The following is a 25,636-nucleotide window of genomic DNA, read 5'->3' as shown; positions in this document are numbered from 1 at the left end:
TAACTTTCCTCTCCTCCCCACACTTCTGTCAGCTGAGGAAGAAACGCAGAAATAAAGTACACGGGACCTTGGTCTCCTTCCTTGATACATAGAAATGGAATCCCACAGCATATATTCTTTTTTTGTCTCTTTCATTCAATGCAATATTTTAGAGATTCATCCATATTGTTGTCTCAATAAATTGTTCTTTTTGTTGCTGGGTAGTATTCCATTGTATGAATACAACATGCCTAACATACTATATGTGTGTGTGTGTGTGTGTGTGTGTGTGTGTGTGTGTGTGTTTAAATTCTTAAGAAACTACCAAATCATTTTCCAGAGTGATATGCTCTTTCACACTCTCACAGGATGTACAAGAGTCCCAGTACTTCTGTGTCTTGCCAACATTTGTTGTGTTCAAGTCCTTTTAATGCTAACTGTTCTGATAAGTATCTTGTTGTGGTTTTAATTTGTATTTCCCTTATGACTAACAATACAGGCATATTTTCCTCACATACTTACTTGCTACCCTGAGTCTTCTTAGGTGAAGTATCTGTTCAAAAATTTTGCCCGCATTTTATTGGATTATTATGTTGTCTTCTTATTGAGCTTTGAGAGTTCTTAACTGTGGATATAAATCCTTTTATAGATATTGCCACAGTCTGGCTGGGCACAAAATAACCAAGCCACCATAAAAGTCTTGTAGATTCAAACAGCAATTCTTTATTCCCGAACTCTCACCGGCACTCTACACGCATGCACTCTACATGCACGTTCTGGGAAAATCCACACCTCCACCGGGCTCTGCATCCCAAATACTCTCTGAATCCCGGAGAACTCAACGGGAACTCAAGGAGCAGGTGCCTGAGGCAGCAGGATACACCCTATTCCCAGCAGGATCCACCTTAAACCTGGAACCCTCCAATTCCCAGCAGGATCCACACCCCAAATCTGGAACCGCCCTAAACCTGGATCCACCCTGGTCCTTGAGCAGGGTCACCTTTCTCAAACATTTATGCAATGTCACTGCAAATGACCTGAGTCCAAGGCAAGCCCATTTCCACAATGGAGAGTCCTCCCTCTAAGTAACATTGGGTAGGCTGACAAGGAAATTGCCATGCATCATTCCTACTTGGCTATGGCTCTCAGCAAGATATAGCATTTTTAAAAAAAATTATTTAGTTGTAGATGAACACACAGTATCTTTATTTTTATGAGGTGCTGAGGATTGAACCCAGTGCCTCACACATACAAGGCAAGCACTTTACCACTGAGCTACAGCCTCAGCCCCATATAATAATAGTATCTTTTAAAAAATGTTCTTCCTGTCTATGGCTTATCCTTTAAATTTTTTTTTTTAAAGAGAGAGTGAGAGACAGAGGGGGACAGAGAGAGAGAGAGAATTTTAACATTTATTTATTTTTTCTTAGTTCTTGGCGGACACAACATCTTTGTTGGTATGTGGTGCTGCTGAGGATCGAACCCGGGCCGCACGCATGCTAGGCAAGCGCGCTACCGCTTGAGCCACATCCCCAGCCCCCCTTTAAATTTTCTTAAGTGTTTTTTGAAGGCCAAAAGTTCAACTTTTGATAAAATCCAACTTATTTTGTTTTATGAATCATGCTTTTGGTTTCATTTGTAAGAAAACTTTGCATAATTCAAGGTCACAATGATTTCCTTTTATGTTTTCTTCTAAGTTGTAGAGTTTAAGTTTTACATTTATATTTATTAAAATTTTTTAAAAATAGATTTAAGCCTGGCATAGAGATGTACATTATAATTCCAGCAGTGTGGGAAGCTGAGGCTGGAGGATTACAAGTTTGAGACCAGCCCCAGCAACCCTGTCTCAAAATAAAAATACAAAGGACTGGGAATGTAGCTCAGTGGTAGAGCATCCCTGGGTTCATTCTCCAGTAGCCGCCCCCCCCAAAAAAAATCGATTCTTAAAGGTTTAGACATTTTTGCTTATAGTGCTCATGTGTCCTTTAAACGTTTCCCTTAGCTGTTAAGGAAGTTTTTTTTTTTTTTTTTTTAAATATTTATTTATTTATTTGTTATTGGCGGACACAACATCTTTGTTGGTATGTGGTGCTGGAGGATCGAACCCGGGCCGCACGCATGCCAGGCGAGCGCGCTACCGCTTGAGCCACATCCCCAGCCCGCTGTTAAGGAAGTTTATATTGAAAGTCTTAGGTTGACTCACTTTATTTATTTATTTATTTATTTTGGTTGACTCACTTTTGATAAAAGAACTACCAACAGGAAATTTCTGTAGCTTAGGCCATGTTTCAGGTGGAAAATGGTGCTTTCCACATCTGTAAGTTTGGAATGGAGTGGGGAATTAACCTAGATGAACGTCAAGGATGCTTACATGACCACTGTTCTTATCTGAAGATTGTCTTCAAGAGTTTTTCTCTACCCAAGGCTTAAAGGGTTGTGCTTTAAGATTAAAAACAGTGGAAAGGTTTTAGTTATTTTGCAACATGTGATTTAGGAAGACCAAGCCAGTGGCTGCTTGGAGGGTGGATGGAGATGGGGAGAACTAAAGACTGGGAAAACCAGGACCGCAGACAGAGAAATTCAAATGAGAGACAAGAACTTAATGCCAGTGGGAGGGCAGGTAGGGAGGAGGAAACCCAGTCTAGAGCTAAATCTGAGGCATTAATAGAGGGATCTGGAGGAAGGGAGGGAGAGAAGGAGGAAGAGAGACAGAGGTGGAGAGAATGCTTGCACACACTATGTGCTATGTGCTGCCTTAAGGGACCCCAGCAGGCAGGAGAAAATATGAGACCAGATCAGGGAGAGTGGTGATAAGGTAGGATGGAAGGAATAAAAAATAGGTAGAAAGAAGATATAGAGGAAAGACAAGAAATGTAATTTTAAGTTAGAGTTTCATATATTTTCATATATTTTCCTGTCACTCCCCAAACCAGTCTCTTTCCCAGGCCTGTCACTTCCAGATTTCTGAGAAATCTGCAAATTTTAAATTTAACTGAAAATTTATGTGCTTATGATAATTGCCTTGTGCACTGTTAATTAGCCAACCAATAGATTAAGCTAGGAGAGAGATGACATTTTGAGAAACCTATAATATAGGGGACTTTCAGTATTATCTATTGATCAGGTCATGGAGACCATGTCAACCTGAGGATCTTGAGAACATCAAGACCACTATAAACTGTCTTGAGATCACCAGACTCATGTCATCTTTACATACCTTCTCATACCCAACCTTGAACTCACCAGGAATCCTGAAAATACATTTCTCACTCTCAAGATGGCTCACATTCTCCAGTGAATGTGTAGTCCTTGATTTCCTAGATAAAACTTCGTGTCTCTACTGACACGCGCTGACATTCTTTTCAGTCACACATATCAAGGACCTTACTTGTCCTGAGTGGAGCCCCCCACCCCCACCAAGCTCCTGGGACACTCTTCTGGAGTTGTTTCTCCTCCTGTGAAAGTGAGATCTAAGCTGAAATGAATGGAATTAATCAAGAGGACCTTTGAGGGAGAAGGGAAGAAAAAGAAAGACAGAGAAACTTGAATCTTCAAGGTTAGCCAGCAGAAGAGAAACTAGTAAGGTGGGTGTGGTGGCACATGCCTACTATCCCAGCAATTCATAAGACTGAGGCAGGAGGTTTACAAGTTTGAGGCCAGCCTGAGCAACTTAGACCTTGTCTCAAAAAAAAAAAATGTTGTGGGTGGGGGTCTGGGATTTAGCTCAGTGGTAGAACACTTGTGAGTTCAATTTCCAGTAGCGCCTCCCCACCCCCCAAAGAGAGAGAGAGAGAGAGAGAGAGAGAGAGAGAGAGAGAGAGAGAGAGAGAAACTATTGAGAAAAACTGAGAACAGAGAGGCAGGAGCAGAATGAATCTGAATCGAGAGAGGAGAGAAATCATCTTAGTTAGCTGCTACTAAGAAGGCGTCTGAATTTGGGTTTCTCCAAAGAATCTAAACAGGTTTAAATGCAGAAAATGCTCTGGAAGGGGATCCCAGTAAGCAAGGAGGAGGGAACAGAGAGTGACATAGGGAAGGAGGAACAGCTGATACAAAGGTTTTATTGAGATAGCTGTTGTACTCAATGGAGGCTCCACTGAAGTAGAAGCTCCATTTAGAGAAAGCCTCCAAGAATTGTCCACACAAAAGATGGGAGGCTGGAATGGAACATATATCCACCAAAGTGTGTACTCATTGGTTAATTATTAGACCTGGGAGCACTAACTCTCCTGTACTTCCTGGCTGTTTGTAACAGTGTGGCTGAGGAGGTGAGCAAGCTCCTGTTGTGTGGGAGAAGAACCTTCTAATGGTTAATTTAGCATATCAATTTAGAAGGTATTTTTGGATGAGATTAACAGCTGAATTGGTGAACTATAAATAGACTGCCCTCCACATGGTGGGCATGCCAATGGTAATGTGCGCGCACGCGCGCACACACACACACACACACACACACACACACACACATTTTTTTTTTTTTTATATTGGGAATTGAACTGTAGGGATGCTTTACACTGATCTACATCCCCAGTCTTTTTAATTTTTCTTATTTTGAGACAGAATATTCCTAAATTACTTAGAGCCTCCCTAAAGTGCTGAGGATGGCCTCGAACTTTCAATTCTACTGAGTTGATGGGTGTGCAACACAGCATCTGGTCTGAACTATGGCAATAATACCAATGGAAATGAAGACTATACATACTGAAGGAATAAAACTGATAGGTTTCTAAAGTAAGAGGTCAAGGAAGAAGGAAACGTCAAGGGTGAAAAACACATACACACACATGTGTGTGTGTGTGTGTGTGTGTGTGTGTGTATCCAGCCTGATTAAAAAATTAGCTATTTGGGGGAGCTTGGATTATAAATACATGTATTCAATGCTTAGAGTTGTCTCTGAATACAAAGGTTAATATGAATTTGAATGAATGATCTTGTATAGGACCTTGCCTCATGTACATTCCATTCATCTTTTTGCTCTAGCTATTGCTGTGGTAACCAACTGTTTGCAGCTGTCATTTCACAGTACTTGGTTACACCTACAGTTTCTATCTTTTGTGTTTTGCCCAAGGGCTTCTTTGCTGTAGCCTTGTGGGAAACCTATCATGCTGACACTTGTGTAAACCTGGAAGAGCAAGGGAATTCACAACTTTTCACTGGGGGGTGGGGTGGGATGTTGGGAACCAGAGAATTCCTCTTCTCTGTCTCTGTCTCTTCACATTCTATATGGTTCCACAGAAACCACAATGAAATTATCTTCAGGTGTTCAGAGTGGTCACCAGTTCAACAAACACCTTTGAGTAGGCTTTACATATTTTCTGGTTTCACTCTTTACAGATCTCCATTTCTGTTCTTTGTGATTGATTTCTACCATAAACTGCCTGCATCTTAATCTTGTCTCAGGCTCATTTTTGTAGGTAGACCAAGCCTATGACAGATTTCTATGTAAAATGTAGGGTAGTTAATTAGCATTGCAAAAGGACTTAGGAGGCTTGGGTTCCAGACTTAACTGCTACTAATTTGATTTGTGAAAACCACTTTATTTTATTAATAGGAAAAGTGGCACTTTGGTCACCATTTTCAGATGCATCTATACTAGCAGGAGATCTACAAAACATTAATTGAGGGGGAAAAACAAATCAGGATTTTAGTGTGGGGACAAATGCATGGAGTACTGTATACACGGCATATGTTAACAGTGTCTAAGTGGCAAACCACTCCGCTGTGCTAGTCGTGTGAGCCACAAACTGCTTACCCAGTAGGCACAGCCCTGGGTATGAGGCCGAGTGTTGCAGTGCCCATTCTTGCTCCACAGCCCACTCCTCGATTGGTTGCTACAAGCACAGTTGGCCAGAAATTGTATTGGTGGCTGCCTGTAATCTGCTTGGCTATATATACATGGTAACTGCGCAATAAAATCAGACCTGCTTCCTGCTTGGTCTCCGGAGGTCTTGATTATCTTGATTAGTGACTCCACAGCCACACTGTCCTCTACCCTGTTCCATGGACCTCCTCGCTGGATGAGAGAGAGTCCATGCATTTTTGCATTATTTCATTCTCATAATGAAGTAGGACAGAAGAGGCTGGACACCCAAGGAATTTTCAGGAAGCAAGTTTATTGACTGCAGGGTTCAGAGGTGGCTCTTGCCCTAAGAATTCTTCCTCTGAACAATAAGTATAGAAATTTTTTGAACTTTATATCCAGTGGCAGGGAGGGACTAGGAGGTTCATATGACAAGTGCGTTTGTTCCATCCTCTGGACAGACAGGGGTTTCACAGATGTTTTTCCACAAACCTGACATTTTAAGCAAAGAGGAAGCTACAAACCACAATATCTTCTGCAGATTTTTGCTGATAGCTAATGTCCTGTGCAAAAAGCTCTCTGATAAGAAGAACTTACATGCCACAATATGGTGGGGGTTTTTATTTAATTATAGTAAGGGTCTTCTGGGTGGGGGGTCTCTGGCCTGCTTCAATAGAAAGAGCATGAGTGTACATACACATTAGTAAATATATACAAAAGGGTGGACTATCTCAGTTTACAACATATTTTTGTATGGCTGGAGTCTTTAAAAAGAGAATATATCTTGTGTGATTAAAAAAAGATAAAATCCGCCTCCAAAGCCACTGAACCATGCTTGATAGACAGCAGAAGGCAAAGCGCGCCATAAGCCACTGTATGAAAAGCTAACGTGCCCAGGTGTACGCGGTAGGGGGCAGCAAGCTAAAACCAAGGTCAGGCGACCAGAGCAACCTCGAGGTCGGAGGAAAGGTGGCTGGGTCTATGTGGTCGCCAGGGGGCAGGAGTGTAGAACAACCTTAATCTAAAACTACCAGTTCTCCCCCTGGCTCCAAGGCCAACTGAGACATTTCAGAAGTCATATGTTCCATCCCTCTGCCGAAAGCCAGAGAGATTGGAGGGTTTTCAGAGTCTGGGGGCGCCCCCCGCCTTGCACCCAAAGAAGCTTGGCACTCTGAGCAGTCTCTGGGCTCCTTCGAACCACACTCGGGCTAAACAACTCTTCCCTCTGACCGCCCCCGTCACATCCCCCAACACCGCAGAGGGGAAATTGAGTCACCAGGGGAATGAGAGCCGACGCCAGCCCTCGGGGCCTTCCAGATGCTAGGAGGAGGGGGCGGGCTGTCCAGGAAAACAAGGCGCGGGCGCTGAGGGGGGGAGGTTGGCTGGGCAGGAGCTGAGCCAGACACATGGAGAAACGCTGCCCAGGATCAAAGGAAATATGACATTTGAAAAGAATGTGCGCGTCTGCTTGTGCTGCCCTGGGGGCGGGGGTTGAAGGGGAGCAGGGAGGGTCTGAGTCTTGGGTCTCTATCCATTATCTTCTGGCCTCAGTCGCCCACCTTCTCTGCCTCCCCCTTAGGCGCAAGTTGGTAAAGGGTCTCGAGGTGTTCCCCACGCTCCCTCCCCGTCGGTCTCTCCTTTATTTCCGCGTTGAAGCTGGAAGGGAAATGTAACCTGAGAAGACCAACAGAAAAGGCGGGGAGTGGGGGGGGGTGGAGAAAAATCAAACCAGGCCGCTTCCCCGCTTGGCTTCGGAACATTCTTCTCTCCCCGCCTGCCTGGCCTCTTCTCCCGCCCCTCCTGCGTCGCGGCCCTGGGCTCGCAGCCGGGGCAGCTCCGCACGTCATTGGGGTCCCCGGGGGCCGGGGGGGGGTCCCCTGGGCGGGTCCGAGGGAGCACTGAGGGGAGGGAGGGGAGCCGCCTCCGCCGCAGTGGAGCGCAGGCCCGCCCGACCAGCTCCCCCTTCCTCCAGCCCCACCGAGCCTGTTTCTCATTAGAGTAACGGGCGCGGTCCCCGCCCGGCTCCCAGTGTTTGTAAACGTCTGACCCGAGGGCTGTCGCTTAACCCTCCAGGCGCTGGTCTGGGGTTGCTATGGGGGGGTGCGCCCCGGAGCCGAAGGGATTTAGAGATTTGACATCGCTCAGGCCCCTCGAAGTTTGAACCATGTGGCATGCGTGGGGGTGGGAAATGGTAAATGCACTCCGATGCCTCTCCGCTGACTCGTCCGAGTCACCAATCTCCCAACTCAACCCTCACACAATCCTTGCCATTTCATGCCTGTCCTTCCTGGAAAGTCCAGTCCGGGACTTCCTTTCTCTCCCTAGCCAGGTGACAGGTGTCCAGCCCAGAGGCCCAGTGGGTTTCCAGGCCCCCGGTCTCTAGTAAACCTGGCTAGGATTTTTAGGAGAGCCGGAGCGGGATGCCATCGATTCAAAGATTCATTCCAGACTACAGTTCTAGAGAGGAGGGAGCCAACTTCCCTTGGAGGCTAATTAATGACCCCTCTGGGTGACTGGGACAAAGGTAGCTGCAAAGCCCGGCCTGGATCTACGCCCATCAGGGGTTGTGGGTCTTTGACTAGATCTCCAAGCCTCTTGAGCTCGGACTTCTCTGAGAGACATCCAATTCTGCTAGAAGTTCTTCACCTCCGGGAATGGGGAGGGATGGTGCGTGGAGCTGCTGATTCAGGAGGGCAAAGGTTTCTATAAGGTCCAGGCAAAGTGGCCTCAGCCAGAGACTTGGGAGGAAAGTCCTTTTCTTCTTCAAAGCAACTTGGAACCACTCTTTACACCACAGCCCGCCTGACCCCAAGTTAAGAGGGAAAGGGGGAGAGAGGTAGTCCTTCCTTGCTATGTGCTGGCTACACAAGTTTTAAGAACTTAGGGAATTTGTGTACCCTGGACCTTCTACATTAGGGCCCCAGGATGTGTCCCCTTTAAGACGCTCGGACCCACAACCCCGAAAAGAGACCTAGAGGGGTGGGGACTGGGCGCCCTGCGGGAAATGATTGTCACAACTCCTGGCCAATAGGCATCTTTAGGGTCTTAACACTCTTGGAGGCATCGTTTCCCAATTCAGTTTTTTTTTTTTTTAATTGAGGGGGAGGGACTGGAGAAAGGAAAGAGGGAGGGAGGTGGGGGAGGACGAGGGGCGCGTGGTTTTCCCATCTCATCCCTGTAGGAGGGGCCGGAGCATCCCGAGTAGCCAATCAGAGATAGGCTGGGGGGGCCGCTTTGAAGAAGTTTGGGGGAAAAAAGTTTGGAAAAGTTTCTATAATAACGAGGGGGCGTCCGGAGGGAGGCGGCAGAGACGGAGGAGGGGGCGTCTCAGAAAAAGGGAGGGAGGGAGCCACTCGCGTGAAGATACAGCAGCCTCCTGAGCTCCCCCCTCCCACCCAGGCCGGGACCTGGGGGCTCTGTCCGGATCCATGGGGGCAGCGAGCTGCGAGGATGAGGAGCTGGAATTTAAGCTGGTGTTCGGGGAGGAAAAGGAGGCCCCCCCGCTGGGCGCGGGGGGGTCGGGGGAAGGTTAGTGCGGGGCTGGGAAGGGGTCTTGGGGTCAGTGAGTGAAAGGCCCCGGGATTTTGAGTCTGGAGAATTTAAGGTAGCGAGCCTGGGGTGGGGGGGGGTGAGGGGTCAGAGGTTGAGGGGAGTCGGGGGGCTCGCTAGTCTGCTAAAGTGAGTCTGGGGGCCCGGACACCACTTTCTCCTTTTTAGGTCGTGACTGGGGTGGGGGTGGGGGTGCTGTTGGCTGCGCGCCGCCTCCGGCTGGGCTGACTGTCACTGGGATGGGGGGACGGGCGGGAATGGCGGCCCCGAGAACTTTGGACGCAGTCAGGGGAAGGGGAGATTTGCCTTTGGGTTTGCGCTTTTCGGACTGAACCTGGTCCTACAGACGGGACGCACCTGGCTGGGGGAGCTCTCAGGCCGCGCCAGGGCGCCCCTCCCCCTCCCCCGTCTGGCCGCAATGAGAGGCAGATGGCGGGGACCCAGCCGGGGGCGGCGGCCGCCGCTCGCACGAAATCCGCGCTGCCCGCTGCCCCCCCCTTCCCGGCTGGGCCCCGCACGCATCACCCCCTTGGCTGCACCCCCGCCCCCAGGTTGGGGGGAGCGAGGGAGTCACCTCCCCCTCGTCACCACAGCCATCCCCCTCACCCCGCCCAGGCCACGGTTGCGATGGCAACTGGGGCTTCTGCCAGCTCCGTTTGGGGGTTTGGGAACCGCTGCTAATTGGGTTCATGTGTGAGTCGCCCCCAGCCCAGCCCATAGGCTCGCTAAACACGCCTCCAGGCCCTGCTCCGGCCCCTCTCAACCCACTTCCCTCACCTTAAGACCCGCCCCCTCTGGTACCCTAGGTCCCAGGGCCAGCATCGCAAGAGTGAGAGGTTCTGTGAGTGGGAAAAGGCCTGGCACACCTACCTGTCTTTTCCTTCTTCTGACGTCCAAGTTTGCTTTTGTCTTGTGGCTCTGAAGGGCTCCATAAAGACCCCTCGTAGCTGAGGAGGGGGGTACATAGCAGGATTTAGAGACTGACCACTGGAAGAACCTAAACATCTCACCAGCTCCTCCCCATCTCTCTCTACCCTCTTCCTATTTTGACAGAACTGGACTCCGAGGATGCCCCACCATGCTGCCGTTTGGCCCTGGGGGAGCCCCCTCCCTATGGTGCTGCCCCTATTGGCATTCCCCGACCTCCACCCCCTCGGCCTGGCATGCACTCACCACCGCCCCGTCCGGCTCCTTCACCTGGCACCTGGGAGAGCCAGCCTGCCCGGTCGGTGAGGCTGGGAGGGCCAGGAGGGAGTGCTGGGGGTACTGGGGGTGGCCGTGTTCTTGAGTGTCCCAGCATTCGCATCACCTCCATCTCTCCCACTCCTGAGCCACCGGCCCCACTAGAAGACAATCCTGATGCCTGGGGGGACAGTTCTCCCAGAGATTATCCCCCGCCGGAAGGCTTTGGGGGCTACCGAGAGGCCGGAGGCCAGGGTGGAGGGGCCTTCTTCAGCCCCAGCCCAGGCAGCAGCAGTCTGTCCTCGTGGAGCTTCTTCTCCGACGCCTCGGATGAGGCAGCCCTGTATGCCGCCTGCGATGAGGTGGAGTCTGAGCTAAATGAGGCCGCTTCCCGCTTTGGCCTGGGCTCGCCACTGCCCTCGCCCCGGGCTTCCCCTAGGCCATGGACCCCTGAGGATCCCTGGAGCCTGTACGGTCCTAGCCCCGGAGGGCGGGGGCCTGAGGACAGCTGGCTACTCCTCAGCGCTCCTGGGCCCACCCCAGCCTCCCCTCGTCCTGCTTCTCCCTGTGGCAAGCGGCGCTATTCCAGCTCCGGAACCCCATCATCGGCTTCTCCAGCCCTATCCCGCCGTGGCAGTCTGGGGGAAGAGGGGCCTGAGCCACCTCCTCCACCCCCATTGCCTCTGGCACGGGACCCTGGTTCCCCGGGCCCCTTTGACTACGTGGGGGCCCCAACATCAGAGAGCATCCCTCAGAAGACCCGAAGGACTTCAAGCGAGCAGGCAGTGGCTCTGCCTCGGTCTGAGGAGCCTGCTTCGTGCAATGGAAAGCTGCCTTCGGGAGCAGAGGAGGCTGTGGCTCCTTCAGGTGGTTCCCGGAAGGAGGTAGCTGGTATGGACTACCTGGCAGTGCCTTCTCCCCTTGCGTGGTCCAAGGCCCGGATTGGGGGACACAGCCCTATCTTCAGGTGAGGGTTGCATCTGGCACTACCCCTCACTTCAAACATCCCATTAGGGAAATGGGAGGGTCCAAAGGATGAGTTTTAAGAGAGATTTTAGTTCTTGGTGCTTTCACATTTCAAAAGAGAAGTCCATGATCATACCCCTCCCCCAACCTTGATTTTAGGGACAATTAGAAAACATGAGCCTCTTTAGACTGATTTGCAGAACCTTTAAGCCCATTAGGAAAAAACAAAACAAACAAACAAACAAACAAAAAACCTTCCCCATGCTGTTCTAGGAGGACCAGTTAGGTAAAGGCAGAGTTCTGCTAGGTTACCCAACAACTCCAGCTCTGTCCTGCTGTAACTGGGTGTTGAACTTGAGCTGGATTTCAGTCTTTTCTCTGGTCCTTAAGATTCTCAAGTTGCTAGCCCTATGTTCTGTTACAGAATGTTCCCTTTCTCTATCTAACTCTTAATTTGTAGGGTCTGACCTCATGGCTTCAGAGCATAACTGCCAATTTGAATAAAATGGCATATGTTTGAAAGTCAAAGAATTACTGTTAAAACTTGCAGTTCTACCCCTTCCACTCTCAAAGAACCCTGCCTATTTCAATACTCCTAAATCCTGAAATGTCAGACTGAACTGATTCCATCCAGAAAAGCTTCTAAAGGAAAGAGACCTTAACATGGGATCCTCTAGCTTGCCCATAAGACAGGGAGTCTCAATCTCAGCATCACTTGTATTTTGAGCTGAGTAATGTGTTGTATGGACCTGTGCTGGGCATTGTAGGATGGTTTAGCAGCCTCACTGACTTGTACTCATGAGACACTATTAATACCCCTTCCACCAGTTGTGGTGACCAAAAATGTCCCCTGGAATTGCCAGATATTTCCTGGGGTGACAGTGGGGGGGCAGTTATCAGTTGACAGGCACTGGCCTAGCTTATCTGGGAGTATACTCTAAGAAAGGGTGCTCCATTTGAAAGGCTTCAGCTCCCCAGAACTCTGCCTACCAGCCTCAACTTGTGGAAAGGGAGATGACCTGGGAACAGAAAGTAGTCCTAGGACTGTCAGTGATGCTGGCCTCTTTTATTTGTAAAACAAGGGGGTTCATGTCTGATGGCTTTTCTGGTCTGCACTGGCACTTCTTTATATTACTTTGCCCTTTCATTCTGGGGATTAGGATGGACTTAGGGGTTCCTTTGTAACCAGGTAAAGTTTCTTCATCCCAAATTCAAACCCTGTATTCAGAGCAGGGGAGAAGGGCTGTTGTCATCTTGGATTCCTCATTTCAAGGGATCTCTTACCTATTTCTTCCTGCTCTGTGCTTTTGGACTTTACTGTGATTTCCTCTTTCTCCCACACCTGAATTCCCTCTCCCTTCACAGACCCAGTGGGAACCTGACTGGGGTTTGAGGTTGCAAATGATCAGTGCTCTTCTCTTCTACCTAGGACCTCTGCCCTACCCCCTCTGGACTGGCCTCTGCCCAGCCAGTATGAGCAGCTGGAGCTGAGGATCGAGGTGCAGCCTAGAGCCCACCACAGGGCCCACTATGAGACAGAGGGCAGCCGAGGAGCTGTCAAAGCTGCTCCTGGTGGTCACCCTGTAGTCAAGGTAAGGGGCAGAGGGCAATCCTGATATCCTTTTTCCTCTTTCATCTCACAGCTCTGCAGATGGGCCCTAGCTGTACAGACCCATGGCACTGCCCTTTCCCACACTCCCTCTCAGCTCTGACCCGGCAGGCAGCTTGGGGGAGGGGCTGGAGTTGGGGGAGGAGGGGTGCACTTCAAGGACCCGGATATACTCTCTACTTTTCTGTCTTCCCACCCCCACTCAACTCATCCCGTGGGACACTGGCCTCATGTCTAGTCTGGAAAATGGTGGCTTGCCAGATGTGGGGGAGGGGTTCAGCTGAGGCCAAAGGTCACTGGGCCTTAGGTTTTCTCTATATTGAGTTGGGCCAGTCTCTCTTGGAATCTCTTCCTCTTTTTGCCCAGCCCAGTTTAGGTCTTATTCCAAGAATAACACTGTGAACTCCAGGCCACGTTTTCTCCACAACTGGTGCCCAGTTTCCCCAGGGGATCCCTTCCAGGATATCCTTTATCTTTTACTGTCCCCAACCCCTGGTGAACTAAAAATCCAGGGGTGGATAAAGGATGAGACAGTGGGCAGTGGGACCTCCAGTTAGGTGGCCTGTTTCCCTCTGCCAGCTCCTAGGATACAGTGAGAAGCCACTGACCCTACAGATGTTCATTGGCACTGCAGATGAAAGGAACTTGAGGCCTCATGCCTTCTATCAGGTGCACCGCATTACTGGGAAGATGGTAGCCACTGCCAGCTATGAAGCTGTCGTCAGTGGTACCAAAGTATTGGAGATGACCCTGCTCCCTGAGAACAACATGGCTGCAAAGTAAGTCCTCACTCAACTTCCTCTCAATTTGCAGGATTTAGGACCAATGAGGCCTACTTCTTTCTCTTCCCAGAGGAGATAGACATTATCCCTAAGAGCTGATTTCTGGCCTTCTCATCATCTTTCTAGGTTTGGGGTCTGGGAAGCACTCTGGAGAGGACATCTCTGGGTTAGAAAATAGTCCCCCTAGATACCCTTAGAAGGTCACAAGGCTTTGGAGGGAGAGCAGGGGCTTCCCTGCTAGCTTTAGCTAGAAAGGTTTGCCATCTATCCTCTGCCCTCAGCATTGACTGTGCTGGAATCTTGAAGCTTCGGAATTCAGACATTGAGCTGCGGAAGGGTGAGACAGACATCGGACGCAAAAACACGCGTGTGCGACTGGTGTTCCGGGTGCACGTGCCACAGGGCGGAGGCAAGGTCGTCTCGGTGCAGGCAGCATCGGTGCCCATTGAGTGCTGTGAGCAAAGAGGCCCTGGCTATTTCTCTGTCTCTTATGACTGTGTGTTTGCTGCCACCTATTTCCTGTGTCCTTTCTGTCCTGGTTGCCCTTAGAGACTCTTTTCAACGGATGTGGGAGTGGTAAGGATGGTGTTCTCGTTTGCCTTTGCTATGGACTCTGTCTCTGGGCTGACCTAAAGTGACTCTGCACCCCATCTTCCTCTAGAATGGCCTGTGCACTTGTTTGGGTAACTCCCTAGCTTACCCCGTTCACCTCTTTCAGCTCCAGGAGTGGTCCCTTATAATGGATAAGTACAATGGAAAAGTATCTCATGGATACTTTTGATTTACTGTGTATCTGCCACTGAGGATGGCTCCCCAGGTCTGGTGGCACGTATTCCAAAGAGGGTTGGGGCAGAGGAGGCCTTCACACCTACCCCAGCCAGTCTTCTTCCTTGCACTGCTCTGCAGCCCAGCGCTCAGCCCAGGAGCTGCCCCAGGTGGAAGCCTACAGTCCCAGTGCTTGCTCAGTGAGAGGAGGCGAGGAACTAGTACTGACTGGCTCCAACTTCCTGCCGGACTCCAAGGTGGTGTTCATTGAGAGGGGCCCTGGTGAGTACCCACCTGGGAGGGGAGTGTAGGCAGGAAGAGCTTGTAACTGGCAGGTGAAAGATCTCTGGCATTGTCACTAAGCTAGTTAGTTGAGCCTTAGTTTCTTTATCTGTTGAATGGGACAGATTCTCCCAACCCCACCACTGTACTGTCTGCTTCCCATGGGGAGATGGGTAGCAATCTAAAACATTGAGAATGCTGAGTAAATATAAGAAATATACATCCTGTTTATTAAAGAGGAGCCAGCTTTAAGATGATTTACCCCCATATAGATATGGTAAATAAAGAGAAGGGATAACTCACCCTCACAGCTTCCCCAGAGCTCTTCCTGAGTTATGGGACATAAGCACAATTACAATTTTAAGAACCTATGAGGTGTCCCAAGTGGAGCTCAGTTTGAAGAATCGAAAGACTGAGGGTTTCAGATACAACTACCAGCCTGAGGCCTTTCCCCAACCTCAGTCATGTTCACCAAGAGTCTCAGCCCCTAGACCCACATTTAGCACCCTGGGACAATGTTAGAGCATCTTCAGAGGTTCTGTTCATGAGACTTGGGGGTCTCTCTGCCTTCCTCAATGCTGACATCCCCTCTCAGTATGGGAGAGGATGTTTGGACTTGGGTGGGAGGTTTCCAGAGTTGCTTCTGTCATTAACTCATTCTAGTCCCTTTGCTGGTCGTGCGATCCCCTCTGATCTTAGTTTATTTCCCTGAATCTTAGGGAAGTTTTTAAACCATTCAATTGAGTAAACACAAAATGGCCTCTTTTGTGCCAGACCTTCTAAAAACCTTCTGGATTTGGCCTTGGCTCCAGTAGAAGGGGAAATGGTAGGGGACTAGGGCTGGGGGCAGGGGCCTGGAGTTGGGCTGGAGCTCTCTGTTCCCCTTGCACAGATGGAAAGCTGCAATGGGAGGAGGAGGCCACAGTGAACCGATTGCAGAGCAATGAGGTACCAGTATCACTGGGGAACCCATCCTGGAGGCGGTAGGGTGGGAGAAGTCAGGAAATTCTCAAGTGGGTCCCTTGGCCATGGGAGTGGATTCCAGAGCCACGTATTCTTTCCTGGAGGAGTCTGGCCACTCTGGAAGCAGGTTCATCTCTAGGGAATGAACTTTGCTCCTCAGCAAGTGGAAAAAACTAGGAGGTGAGGTTTGGGTCCTGAGAAGGGCTGGGCAGAGCCCAGATCCTTGAGGGCCCTTGCCTCATCTTCTGCTCTTTTCCAGGTGACACTGACCCTGACTGTCCCTGAGTACAGCAACAAGCGTGTGTCCCGGCCAGTCCAGGTCTACTTTTATGTCTCCAATGGGCGGAGGAAGCGCAGTCCTACCCAGAGTTTCAAGTTCCTGCCTGGTATGCTGTAGGACAGCTATGGTGGGGGCTGAGGCATGGGGGTAGAGGGATATAGTGCCCCATCCTGAGGGGTCAAGGGATGAATGAAACCTGAGAAGGGAAGGTGATTGGAAGGTGTGCAGAGGGGACATTGACAGACTCTCACCAGCATGTCCTCCTGCTTCCCATCTTCCCAGTGATCTTCAAGGAGGAGCCCCTACCAGACTCATCTCTCCGGGGCTTCCCTTCAGCATCGGGCCCCCCTTTTGGCACTGACATGGACTTCTCACCACCCAGGCCCCCCTACCCCTCCTATCCCCATGAAGACCCTGCTTATGAAAATCCTTACCTGTCAGAAGGTTTTGGCTATGGCACGCCCCCTATGTACCCACAGACAGGGCCCCCACCATCTTACAGATCAGGCCTGCGGATGTTCCCCGAATCTCGGGGTACCACAGGTTGTGCCCGCCCACCTCCAGTCTCCTTCCTTCCCCGCCCCTTCCCTAGTGACCCATATGGAGCACGGGGCTCCTCTTTTCCCCTGGGACTTTCATTCTCTCCTCCAGCCCCCTTTCGGCCTCCACTACCTTCGTCCCCACCACTTGAAGGCCCCTTTTCTACCCAGAGTAGTGTTCATTCCCTACCCACTGAGGGATACAATGAGGTAGGGCCAGGCTATGGCCCTGGGGAGGGGGCTCCGGAGCAGGAGAAATCCAGGGGTGGCTACAGCAGCGGCTTCCGAGACAGTGTCCCTATCCAGGGTATCACGCTGGAGGAAGGTGGGTGTGGGACCGGGGACTGTGAGTGCGAGTGGGTGCGAGAGATTGCTCTGCATGTTTGCTGAGGGCTGGAGCTTTGCAGAGTTTGGGCATTCCTGATCTCTCAGAGCCAGTTGGAAGGCCCCAGGAATAAGATCTTGGTGTGTGTGACCACTTGAATTCAGTTAGCTTATTCTGAAGATTGCATGGAGTTCCTGTCCCAGCCTTTTACCTGCCTCTGCCCAAATCACAAAATCTCAAAGCAAGAAGTATTTTTCAAGGCCATCTCATTTCTCTCTGAATTTGCAGTTCTAGGGGTTGGGGACAGTGGCTTGCTGAGGTCCTAGTCAAGCACAGTTTTTCCTTGCCTCAGCTTTCCCCCAGCATGGTGACTGTGGTTGGCATTGATGATGAGGGACCTTCGTGCTTTGCCTCTTCTCTCCCCCACTGGCTATGCCCACTGACACTGATGGCCCTGACATGCCAGCAGGAATAGGCTGGGAGGGGGGCCTGGGAGTCCACATGGATGAATTTGGGCACGATTTGGTTAGGAGTGGGTGTCAAGACACATTGGGGAAACCTAGGCTCAGTGAAAGAGAAGCCAGTGGAAAAGGAACCTAGAGATGTTCTAGCCCAAGGCCTGCCTGGAATGGATTGGGGATCTCTGGGCTTGCCCCAGGCCAGTCTCTCAACTGCCCCTCCTTTACAGTGAGTGAGATCATTGGCCGAGACCTGAGTGGCTTCCCTGCACCTCCTGGAGAAGAGCCTCCTGCCTGAACCACCACCTGGCAAACCCAGCCCAAGTCTCAGCCCTGCCTGCTTCCCCTTCTACCTGGATGCTGGCTCCAGAAGCTTTGGGCCAACTCTAGTTTCTTTTTCCCCAGCTTCTGCCTATCTCCCCTCCTCTCCCACCAACTGAGGTGTGGCCCCCAGGCCTGGTGCTGCCTTGAAGGACTGGGGGAGGGATTGTGTAGAGGACAGAGGAAGTGGGTGGAGACCCAGGCTGGATGCCAGAACTGACGGGTGGAGATGATGTCCAGCTTGTGTGCAGGCTATGGTGCTGTGAGGCTGGGGACAGGTTGATGGGTAATAAACTGCTCACTGACCAGTGTTTCAGGCTCCAGAGCTCTTTGGAGAGGGTGGTGCAGCTTACTCCAATCCTGGCCCAAGGAGGCTGAGAAATTGGAAAGAGATGGCTGGGAACATCGCATGCCAAGGAGCTTCCTGGGGGACAAGGGGAGGCATGAAGGGGTTCCAGAGGCTCCCTGACTGGGGCTGAGGTTGGAGAACGGGACTTGAGTAGGCCTCTCTACCCTTTTTTTCTGTGGGATTCATAATCTTTTAGAAGCTTAGGGATGGGACCTAGTAATCTTTTTTTTTCTTCTCCAAATTCTTTTGTCTTGCTGCCACCCAGATGATTCTGATTCATAGCCAATGTGAGGAAACACTAGTGTAATCATTCCTTCATATACAGAGGAGGAATTTGAGTTCAGAGAGGGAAAGGGACTTTCTCAAGGCCACATAGCTAAATAGTAGCATGTTGGTTGCTGCATTCCTGGACTCTTTGACCTCAAAGATATAGGATCCTGAGGTTCATTCCTTGTAGTGAGGAAGATGAGGAAGAGCTGGCATGGGCCTGCCTGTACTCTGGGTCTCCAAAGTATAGATTAGGCCCTGCTGTATTCTCCAAAGTATAGACCAGGTACTGCCATTACTTTATTGTTAGACATTGATTGAGCAGCTACTAAGTTCCAGCCTATGGGGCTTAGAGGACTTAGCTTCATGGGGCAACAGTAGGTAAACAGTATTATAATTCAACAATTCTACTCTTGCAGACTGTGAATACATTCTGAAAGATTTGTGCTTCAGGGGTAGACTACAGAAAGCCAAGCACCCTCCCCAGCAGCTCTGAGTGCTACCTGCCTGGGACTCAGAACATTGTCTAAGTTCCTGGCTTGTCCTACAGATTGGCCTTCTGTTTAGCTGGTAAATCCCTCACCATGATAGGCCCAGCCTGGAAACCTGATCTGCCCCCATCTTGAAGGCCTATGAGGCCAAGTCCAAGTGAGCTGGGGAAAGTCAGATTGTATCTGTCCTGCTCACTGCAGCCTGGCACACAGTAGGCTTTGAGTACAACCAGGTAACGTCAGCTGCAGAGTGTTGTACCCAAAAGACATCCAGGTAGTTAGTGCTCAGGAAACTGGCTTTACCTCAATGCTGGTGGGGCCTCTATGCTCAGGGAAGACAGACAATTCTGGCAATTCCCAGGAGTGCTGAGAAGAATAAGACAGAAACTGCCTAAAGATTGGAGGCCAAGAGAACCTGGGTGACCTGTCCCCCCTATGCCTGTTGCTGCTTTGTAATGAATTCCCTGAACATGAGCTGCTGTGAACCAAACTGACATCAAGTGATCGCTTCAACAGGCCTTAGAAGCTATCAAACAGATAGCTTCAGACCCCAGCCAGAGTCATTGCCCTATAATCTTCATGTCAGAGGGACCATGGGGCACTTCCAGTGTTCTTTAGCTCACCCCCAAGGTGACAGGGGCTGGGTCAGTCTCTATATGAATGAAAACCGTCACAATGGGGATTCACTTCCTTCCAATGTGGACTATTTCATTTTATGTCTGGGCACTGCCATGCTTTCATTTTCAGAAATTTATTGAGTAACTACTAAGTACCAGCCTATGGGGCTTGGAGGACTTAACTTCATGGGGCAACAGTAAGTAAACAGCATTATAATTCCACAATTCAACTCAGTAAATATTTCTTGTACCGAGAGTACATCAGAGCTGGGGATGGGGGTCAGAGCAATTTTTATATGGGGTATAGAGAGATTAGAGAACAGAGGCACTTCATTTAGTTGTGGGGATTAGGGAACATTTCGTTGTGGGCACTAGGGACTTCTAAACTGTGACTGGAAATTGACTAAGCTAAGAGTAGGGAAAAGATAGGCCAGGCAAACTCATCGGAATAGGCGAAATCTTGGAGTAGATAGGCAATCAAGGAAGGTTAACAGATCTTGAGGGCCTGGCATGCTTGGGGAACTAAGAGGGGTCAGCATGGGGAAATTGGGGCAGGTGCAGTTTTGGAAGAGGGGTGCTGTAAGAAGAGACCAGAGAAGGAAGCAGGGTCTGGATTCTGAAGGGCCCTGTAGCTTGCTGGGGATTTAGCTGTCCATGGCTTGTGGGAGTGCTCCTGCTAGACCTTAAGCTGGGAGTGACACACAAGATTTGCCATAAAATTATTCCTCACATGGAGTTCATATCAGCTTCCTTGTGACTTCTGCCAGGGCCGTCACCTGACCTCTGGATCCACACTGTACAGGCCTGACCCTTCTATTTAGTAGAATCCTAATGTGGGCTGGCCTCCTGGGGGTCTTTGCAAGCTGTTATTCTGGGACTCCAGGGTTATCTCTCTTCCCAGGATCTCTACAGACATCTAGCTTCCATGAGGCTGTAGTTGGGAGAGAGAAAAGGAAGTTGGGTCCCAGCTAGGGCCAGGAAAGCCCTTCACCAGAGTTTGACGAAAGTGTGGTTTGAGGATTACTTGTATTGGCATTACCAAGGAGGTTTGGCAGATTTTTTATTTTGTCTTTTTCTATTTAAAGCAGACTCCTAGACCATCCCTGATCTATTCAGTTACATTCTTGAGGGGTGGGGCCAGGTATTTGCATTTTAAAGAGCACTCTACATGCTTCTTCAGCATAGGAAAGTTTAAGTAGAGTCATCTGCCAACTAAGTGTCAGATTCTAAAATAGCTTCTCTGTTTCCTTTTCTATATCTTGTCTGGACTTTCCTGGGTGGGGTGGGGTTGCCTGGAAAAGAATTTGGGCAAGGGGAAGGGGGACACACCTGCTGCATATTGCAACTCATCTTTCCCCTCACATGGCTCTGTCCTGGAGTCTAGGGGCAGGAGCATCTGTTCTTGGGACTTATTAAATCTCATTCTCCGAGTGGAACTTCTGGACCTTCAAGATACTTGTAGTGCTGCCTTCCAGTTGGGTTTTGGCCATTCTTGGAATGGATTCTATGATGTCTGGAAGCCCGCTCCTGGACTGAGATAGCACAGAGAAAAAGACCACAATGAAACAACATTCATGCATATCCTGGAAATTCCAGATGCAGAAAGTGCACAGGAGAGCTGGGCACTGAGGCACTTACCTTTAGTGTCGGTTTCTTAGGAGGCTGAGGCAGGATGGGCAGTTGGAGCAACATAGATAAGGAAGGAAGGAAGGAAGGAAGGAAGGAAGGAAGGAAGGAAGGAAGGAAGGAAGGACAGGCAAGCACAGAGGTTTGACCACTTTTTGGGGGGAATCTGTCTTAGTGGCCTCAGTGTCTGATTGACTAACTCCACACAAAGTCCTACAGGGCCCCTGCTCTGTGCCAAGTCCTATGCTAGATGATGGACCTGAGCGCCACAAAGCCTTGAACCTGAGGAGTGTACTATCCTGTCACAAGAGGGAGAGACCTTCCTGTCTGGAAATCAGGGTGTGATGCTTTGATCAGAACTTGTCTGAGAGGCAGAAATAACCTATTGCTATGGAATACTGGAAACCTGGCCCAAGTGAGAGTGTCAAAGAACATCTTATCAAGGTGGATCATTTTGAATTGGATCCCAGAGGAAGAGTGGAAGTGTTTTGAGTAAATAAGACAGATGAGAAAGAGATAAGAGAAACAGAGGGCTGTGCTTGGGACTTGAAGTGCATAAGGTCACACTTGGGATGCTTTAATTGGCTTTGTTAAGTGTGCCATGTGTTCTGTGATAATAGGAAACTATTCACTCATTTGATAAGAGCATCTTTCTACAGGAGTGTGTGTGTGTGTGTGTGTGTGTGTGTGAGAGAGAGAGAGAGAGAGAGAGAGAGAGAGAGAGAATGCATGTGTGTGTGATTTACGATTTAGAACCTATTTGAAGATATAGTGCAAGGAGACCAGAAAGAAGGATTTTGTAGTAATTCAGGCAAGAGAAGTCTGGGTTCTACCCACTGCTTTGCTCAGCTAAACAGGATGAGCTAAAATGAGGGTAAGAATAGGAAAGGCCCTGGGCAGGCATCCCAGCTCAGTCATCAACAGTCTATGATCTTTAATGCATCACTAGACCTAACTAGGCCCTAGGTGCCTCATCTGTAAATACTTACTGAGATCTTGCTAGGTACCATCTTCTGTGTAGTTTCCAGGGATAGAACACTGGATGAGACCCCTCCCCGCCCGCAAAAAAAAAAAAAAATTCCTTTCCTCCTGGACTTCAAGTTTAATATGCTCTTGCAGAATAATGTGTAATGTCAGGATAGCACTGGGTGCTTTGAGAGCTCAGAGAAGGGCCACATAACCTGCCCTTTCCTGATGCTTGTGTATAGTGATGGTAGATCATTATATTTGAGATGACTTGTTGGACTCATTCCTTATAGGGAGGGACAAGATGTTCTCTGAAAGGAACAGATATTCCCAGTGTCAGCATCCTAAGATGAACAGCATACAGGGTCGGGAACAAAGATCTGCTTCTCAGGCCTTGGATAGAGATGGAAGAAGCATCTCTCTATGCTTTTCTCTCTTGGTCCTGAACTAGAGGCGTCTAGTCAGGCCTGAGTGTAATGGAGCACCCTTTTCCATAGTGACACAGGATCCTGGCCCAGCAGGAAGCCAGGGCCAGGGTTGGGCAAGGTGACAGTTCTGTGGCTGGGAAACTCCACTTCTATGTTCCTTTGAGTTATTCCTTTTAGTCCTTCCTGAGTGTCTTCATTTCCTAGGACTATTGTAACAAAGCACCACTAACTGGGTGGCTTAAACCAAGAGAAATTTATTGTTTCATAGTTGAGGAGGCCAGAAGTATGAGATCCAGCTTCTGGTGGGAAGGGCTTCTTTTGGAGGTTGTGCAGAAGAATCTGTTCCAGGCTCTCCATCCAGCTTCTGATGGCTGTTGGCGACCCTTGGTGTTTCTTGGCTTGTTAAAGCATCACTCCAACCTCTGCCTTCAATTTCACGTGGCATCCTTCCCCATGTCTCCTCTGTGCCCAAATTTCCCTCTCCTTTCTCTTATAGACCCCAGTCACTGGGTTTAGGGCTCATTCTGATCCAGCATGACTATTCATCTTAACATGAATACATTTGTAAAGACTGTTTCCAAATAAGGCCACATTTACAGGTAGTGGAGATTAGGGCTTGAACATAAGTTTTTTGGGGGACTGATTCAATCCACTACACTGAGTTTTTCACAAAACTTTATCAGTCCTTCTACACACCAGTTGTGCTGTGGAAAGTTAAACAAAGATATCCACATTTGGGCCTGAGTGGCACAGGGGAGAGCATTATCCTCTGACCCCAGCTTGGTGGATGTAGCCCTGATTTATGGGAGTCCCGAGGGAAAGGTGACTTCAAAGGAGGAAGGGTAGGAATTTTAAGACCAAGTCTTCAGGAGATTCTCCCTTTCCTGCTGTCTTTGAGCAATCTCAGTGTTATTCTCTGGGATGCTGGTTGATTGTAGGTTTATTTAACAACTGCATTTTCAAACTGGAAGAAGTTAGCAAGATGAAACAGGAGTAAGCCACTAAAGAGAATTCTCAGTGAGTATTCATATGTTGGAAATGCTGAAGAATCTTCTAGTAAATAAGTACTTTGGACTATTTAATCAGTGCTTCCCAAACTTGACTTCATCATGAAGCTCTTTTCCATAGGACAAGAGTATACTAATTATATACTCCTGTAAAATCTATTGCCCCAAAACTTAGTGGCTTAAACAAGAAAAGTCATCTCTCAGTTTCTGGGAGTCAGAAATTTGGGTGTGGCTTGGCTGAGCAGTTTTGACTTGGTATCTTTCATGAGGCTGCAGTCACTGACAGCTTTTGCCGAAACAGGAGCATCTGTTCTCTAAATGTCTCATTCATGTGGCTGGAAAGTTGGTGCTGGCTCTTAACAGTACAACTCAGCTCTTTAATCTCCTGGACTTCTCCATAGGGCTACTTGAGTATCCCAGGACACAGCAGCTGGCTTTCTCCAGCATGAGACATCCAAGAAGCTATAGTAGAAACTTTACCACCTAGATTTAGAAGTCACATAGTATCTCCTCCACTATATCCTGTTGGTGTTGCCAGCCCTGGTTCAGTGTGGCAACACCAGGAGGTAAGGGTAATATGAGGCCATCGAGAAGGCTGAGTGCCACAAATTTGACTGTTCATTCATTTGTTTAGCAAATATTGACTAGTGCCTCTTATGTGCCAGGCATTGTTCTAGACACTGAGAATACAGCAATCAGCACAACATACACATCCCTATCCTCATGGAGCTCATTCTAGTGTCACCTCACTTAACATCTGTTTGAGATAATTTAGAAAATGCTGCTTCACAGGGATTTAGATCACTAAGTGAGTATTATGAATATAGAATGATAAATGCTTAGATGAGAGAACTCACATTTCCAAGGGAACCAGGGCTCCTAGGACTAGGCTTAGGGGATGGTCAGGGATGATTTCCCAGAATAAGTAACTATATAGTAAGTCAAGTAAAGGAGGAGTAGTGATGAGGAAAGAGTGTTTCAGGAAGACTGGGCAGCATGTACCACACTCCAAAGCTTGATATATTTGGGGAACTGAAAGTGGTTAAGTATGCCAGGAACAGAGCGTGTGTGTGTGTGTGTGTGTGTGTGTGTGTGTGTGTGTATGTGTGTGTGTGTGTGTGTGTGTGTGTGTGTGTGTGTGTGTGTGAGAGAGAGAGAGAGAGAGAGAGAGAGATGGATAGATAGATGGATGTGGGGAAGTGAAGTGTTGAAAGAGGATACTAGATTCAGTGATATGTGGTGGGAGTGAAGGGACAGAAAAAAAGTCAGTAATAGTGTCCATGTTTCTGGCTTAGGTAGCACATGGGTGGGTAGAGAGAGGTGGTGCCAACCACAGTGATTGTGTAGAAAGAGGGGAATGGAGAGAAGAGAGGTTTATGAGGATTATAAAATGAAAAAGTTTTCATGCTGAGGATGAGCTGCTTTTGGGGTTTCCAATTAGCAATTCTTCAACTGCTTTAGTAGAGTTGAACAAACCAGGAAATAAATTGTAGCTATTTTTCACTGTTTAGAGAAAAGCAGAGGACCTGAAGCCCAGGAAAGAGAGATGCAGACACCACATCTATAGAGAGGACAATTAAGTACCTAAGATTATCTGAGCTCACCGAGTGTGTGATCCAGAGAATGAGAGAGCTCAGAGCACCACCATGAGGAAGAGACATATTTAAGGGGTGACGAGAGAGAGAAGATGCCACAAAAGAGGATAGCTCATCTAGGGAGGTAGGAGGAAAACTAGGAGAGTGTGGGTAATGGGAAATTAGGGAAGGAGGAGGGAGGGACACATAAAGATGGTAATTAGCTAGTGGTTGTAGACTTGATGAGGATTGTCTGGGACAGGTAAAAATAGAGTGATGAGTGATTGAAATGTGAGGAATTGAGACTTCCAAAGAGAAAAATATTTTTAAGAAATTGGTTCTTGGAAACATCATCAGTGTACTGTTATTGTAATATCCTCAGTGTCCAGTTTTTAGACAATGGGGAATGGTTAAATAAGTTATAGTACCTTGACATGGAAGAAAATTATCCAGCTATTTAAAATGATGATTCCCTAATAAAAAATGACATGGTTTCTTTTAAGAAGAAAGC

The 25,636-nt window shown here is 48.8% G+C and overlaps 1 protein-coding gene across 3 annotated transcripts; it reads left to right on the top strand.

Moving 5' to 3' along the window:
• Positions 1-7,529: 7,529 nt before the first annotated feature.
• Positions 7,530-18,111, top strand: Nfatc4 (nuclear factor of activated T cells 4). 3 transcript variants are annotated; one of them, XM_078050280.1, is made up of 11 exons: positions 7,540-8,303; positions 9,179-9,307; positions 10,382-11,477; positions 12,906-13,068; positions 13,665-13,864; positions 14,149-14,321; positions 14,774-14,914; positions 15,807-15,862; positions 16,137-16,263; positions 16,440-17,021; positions 17,710-18,111. In XM_078050280.1, the coding sequence occupies exons 1-11, from the start codon at positions 8,276-8,278 to the stop codon at positions 17,775-17,777; spliced, it is 2,763 nt and encodes a 920-aa protein (XP_077906406.1). In that variant the 5' UTR covers positions 7,540-8,275; the 3' UTR covers positions 17,778-18,111. The 3 variants fall into 3 exon arrangements, with proteins under 3 accessions (XP_077906408.1, XP_077906406.1, XP_077906407.1); XM_078050282.1 differs by lacking the exon at positions 16,440-17,021 and having other exon boundaries at positions 7,530-8,303; XM_078050281.1 differs by lacking the exon at positions 9,179-9,307 and having other exon boundaries at positions 7,542-8,303.
• Positions 18,112-25,636: the final 7,525 nt, after the last annotated feature.

Source organism: Ictidomys tridecemlineatus, chromosome 5 (genome assembly GCF_052094955.1).
Source record: "Ictidomys tridecemlineatus isolate mIctTri1 chromosome 5, mIctTri1.hap1, whole genome shotgun sequence".
NCBI lineage: Eukaryota > Metazoa > Chordata > Mammalia > Rodentia > Sciuridae > Ictidomys > Ictidomys tridecemlineatus.
The sequence above is the reverse complement of the archived record's forward strand: the minus strand, read 5'-3'. Positions and strand labels throughout refer to the sequence as shown.

Excerpts from the sequence above, each read along its gene's own strand:
- Nfatc4 (XM_078050280.1), top strand. The coding sequence starts at position 8,276 with ATGACCCCTCTGGGTGACTGGGACAAAG. Across the intron at positions 13,865-14,148 it reads GAGAACAACATGGCTGCAAA|CATTGACTGTGCTGGAATCT; the intron begins GTAAGTCCTCAC and ends CTCTGCCCTCAG. Across the intron at positions 17,022-17,709 it reads GGGTATCACGCTGGAGGAAG|TGAGTGAGATCATTGGCCGA; the intron begins GTGGGTGTGGGA and ends CCTCCTTTACAG.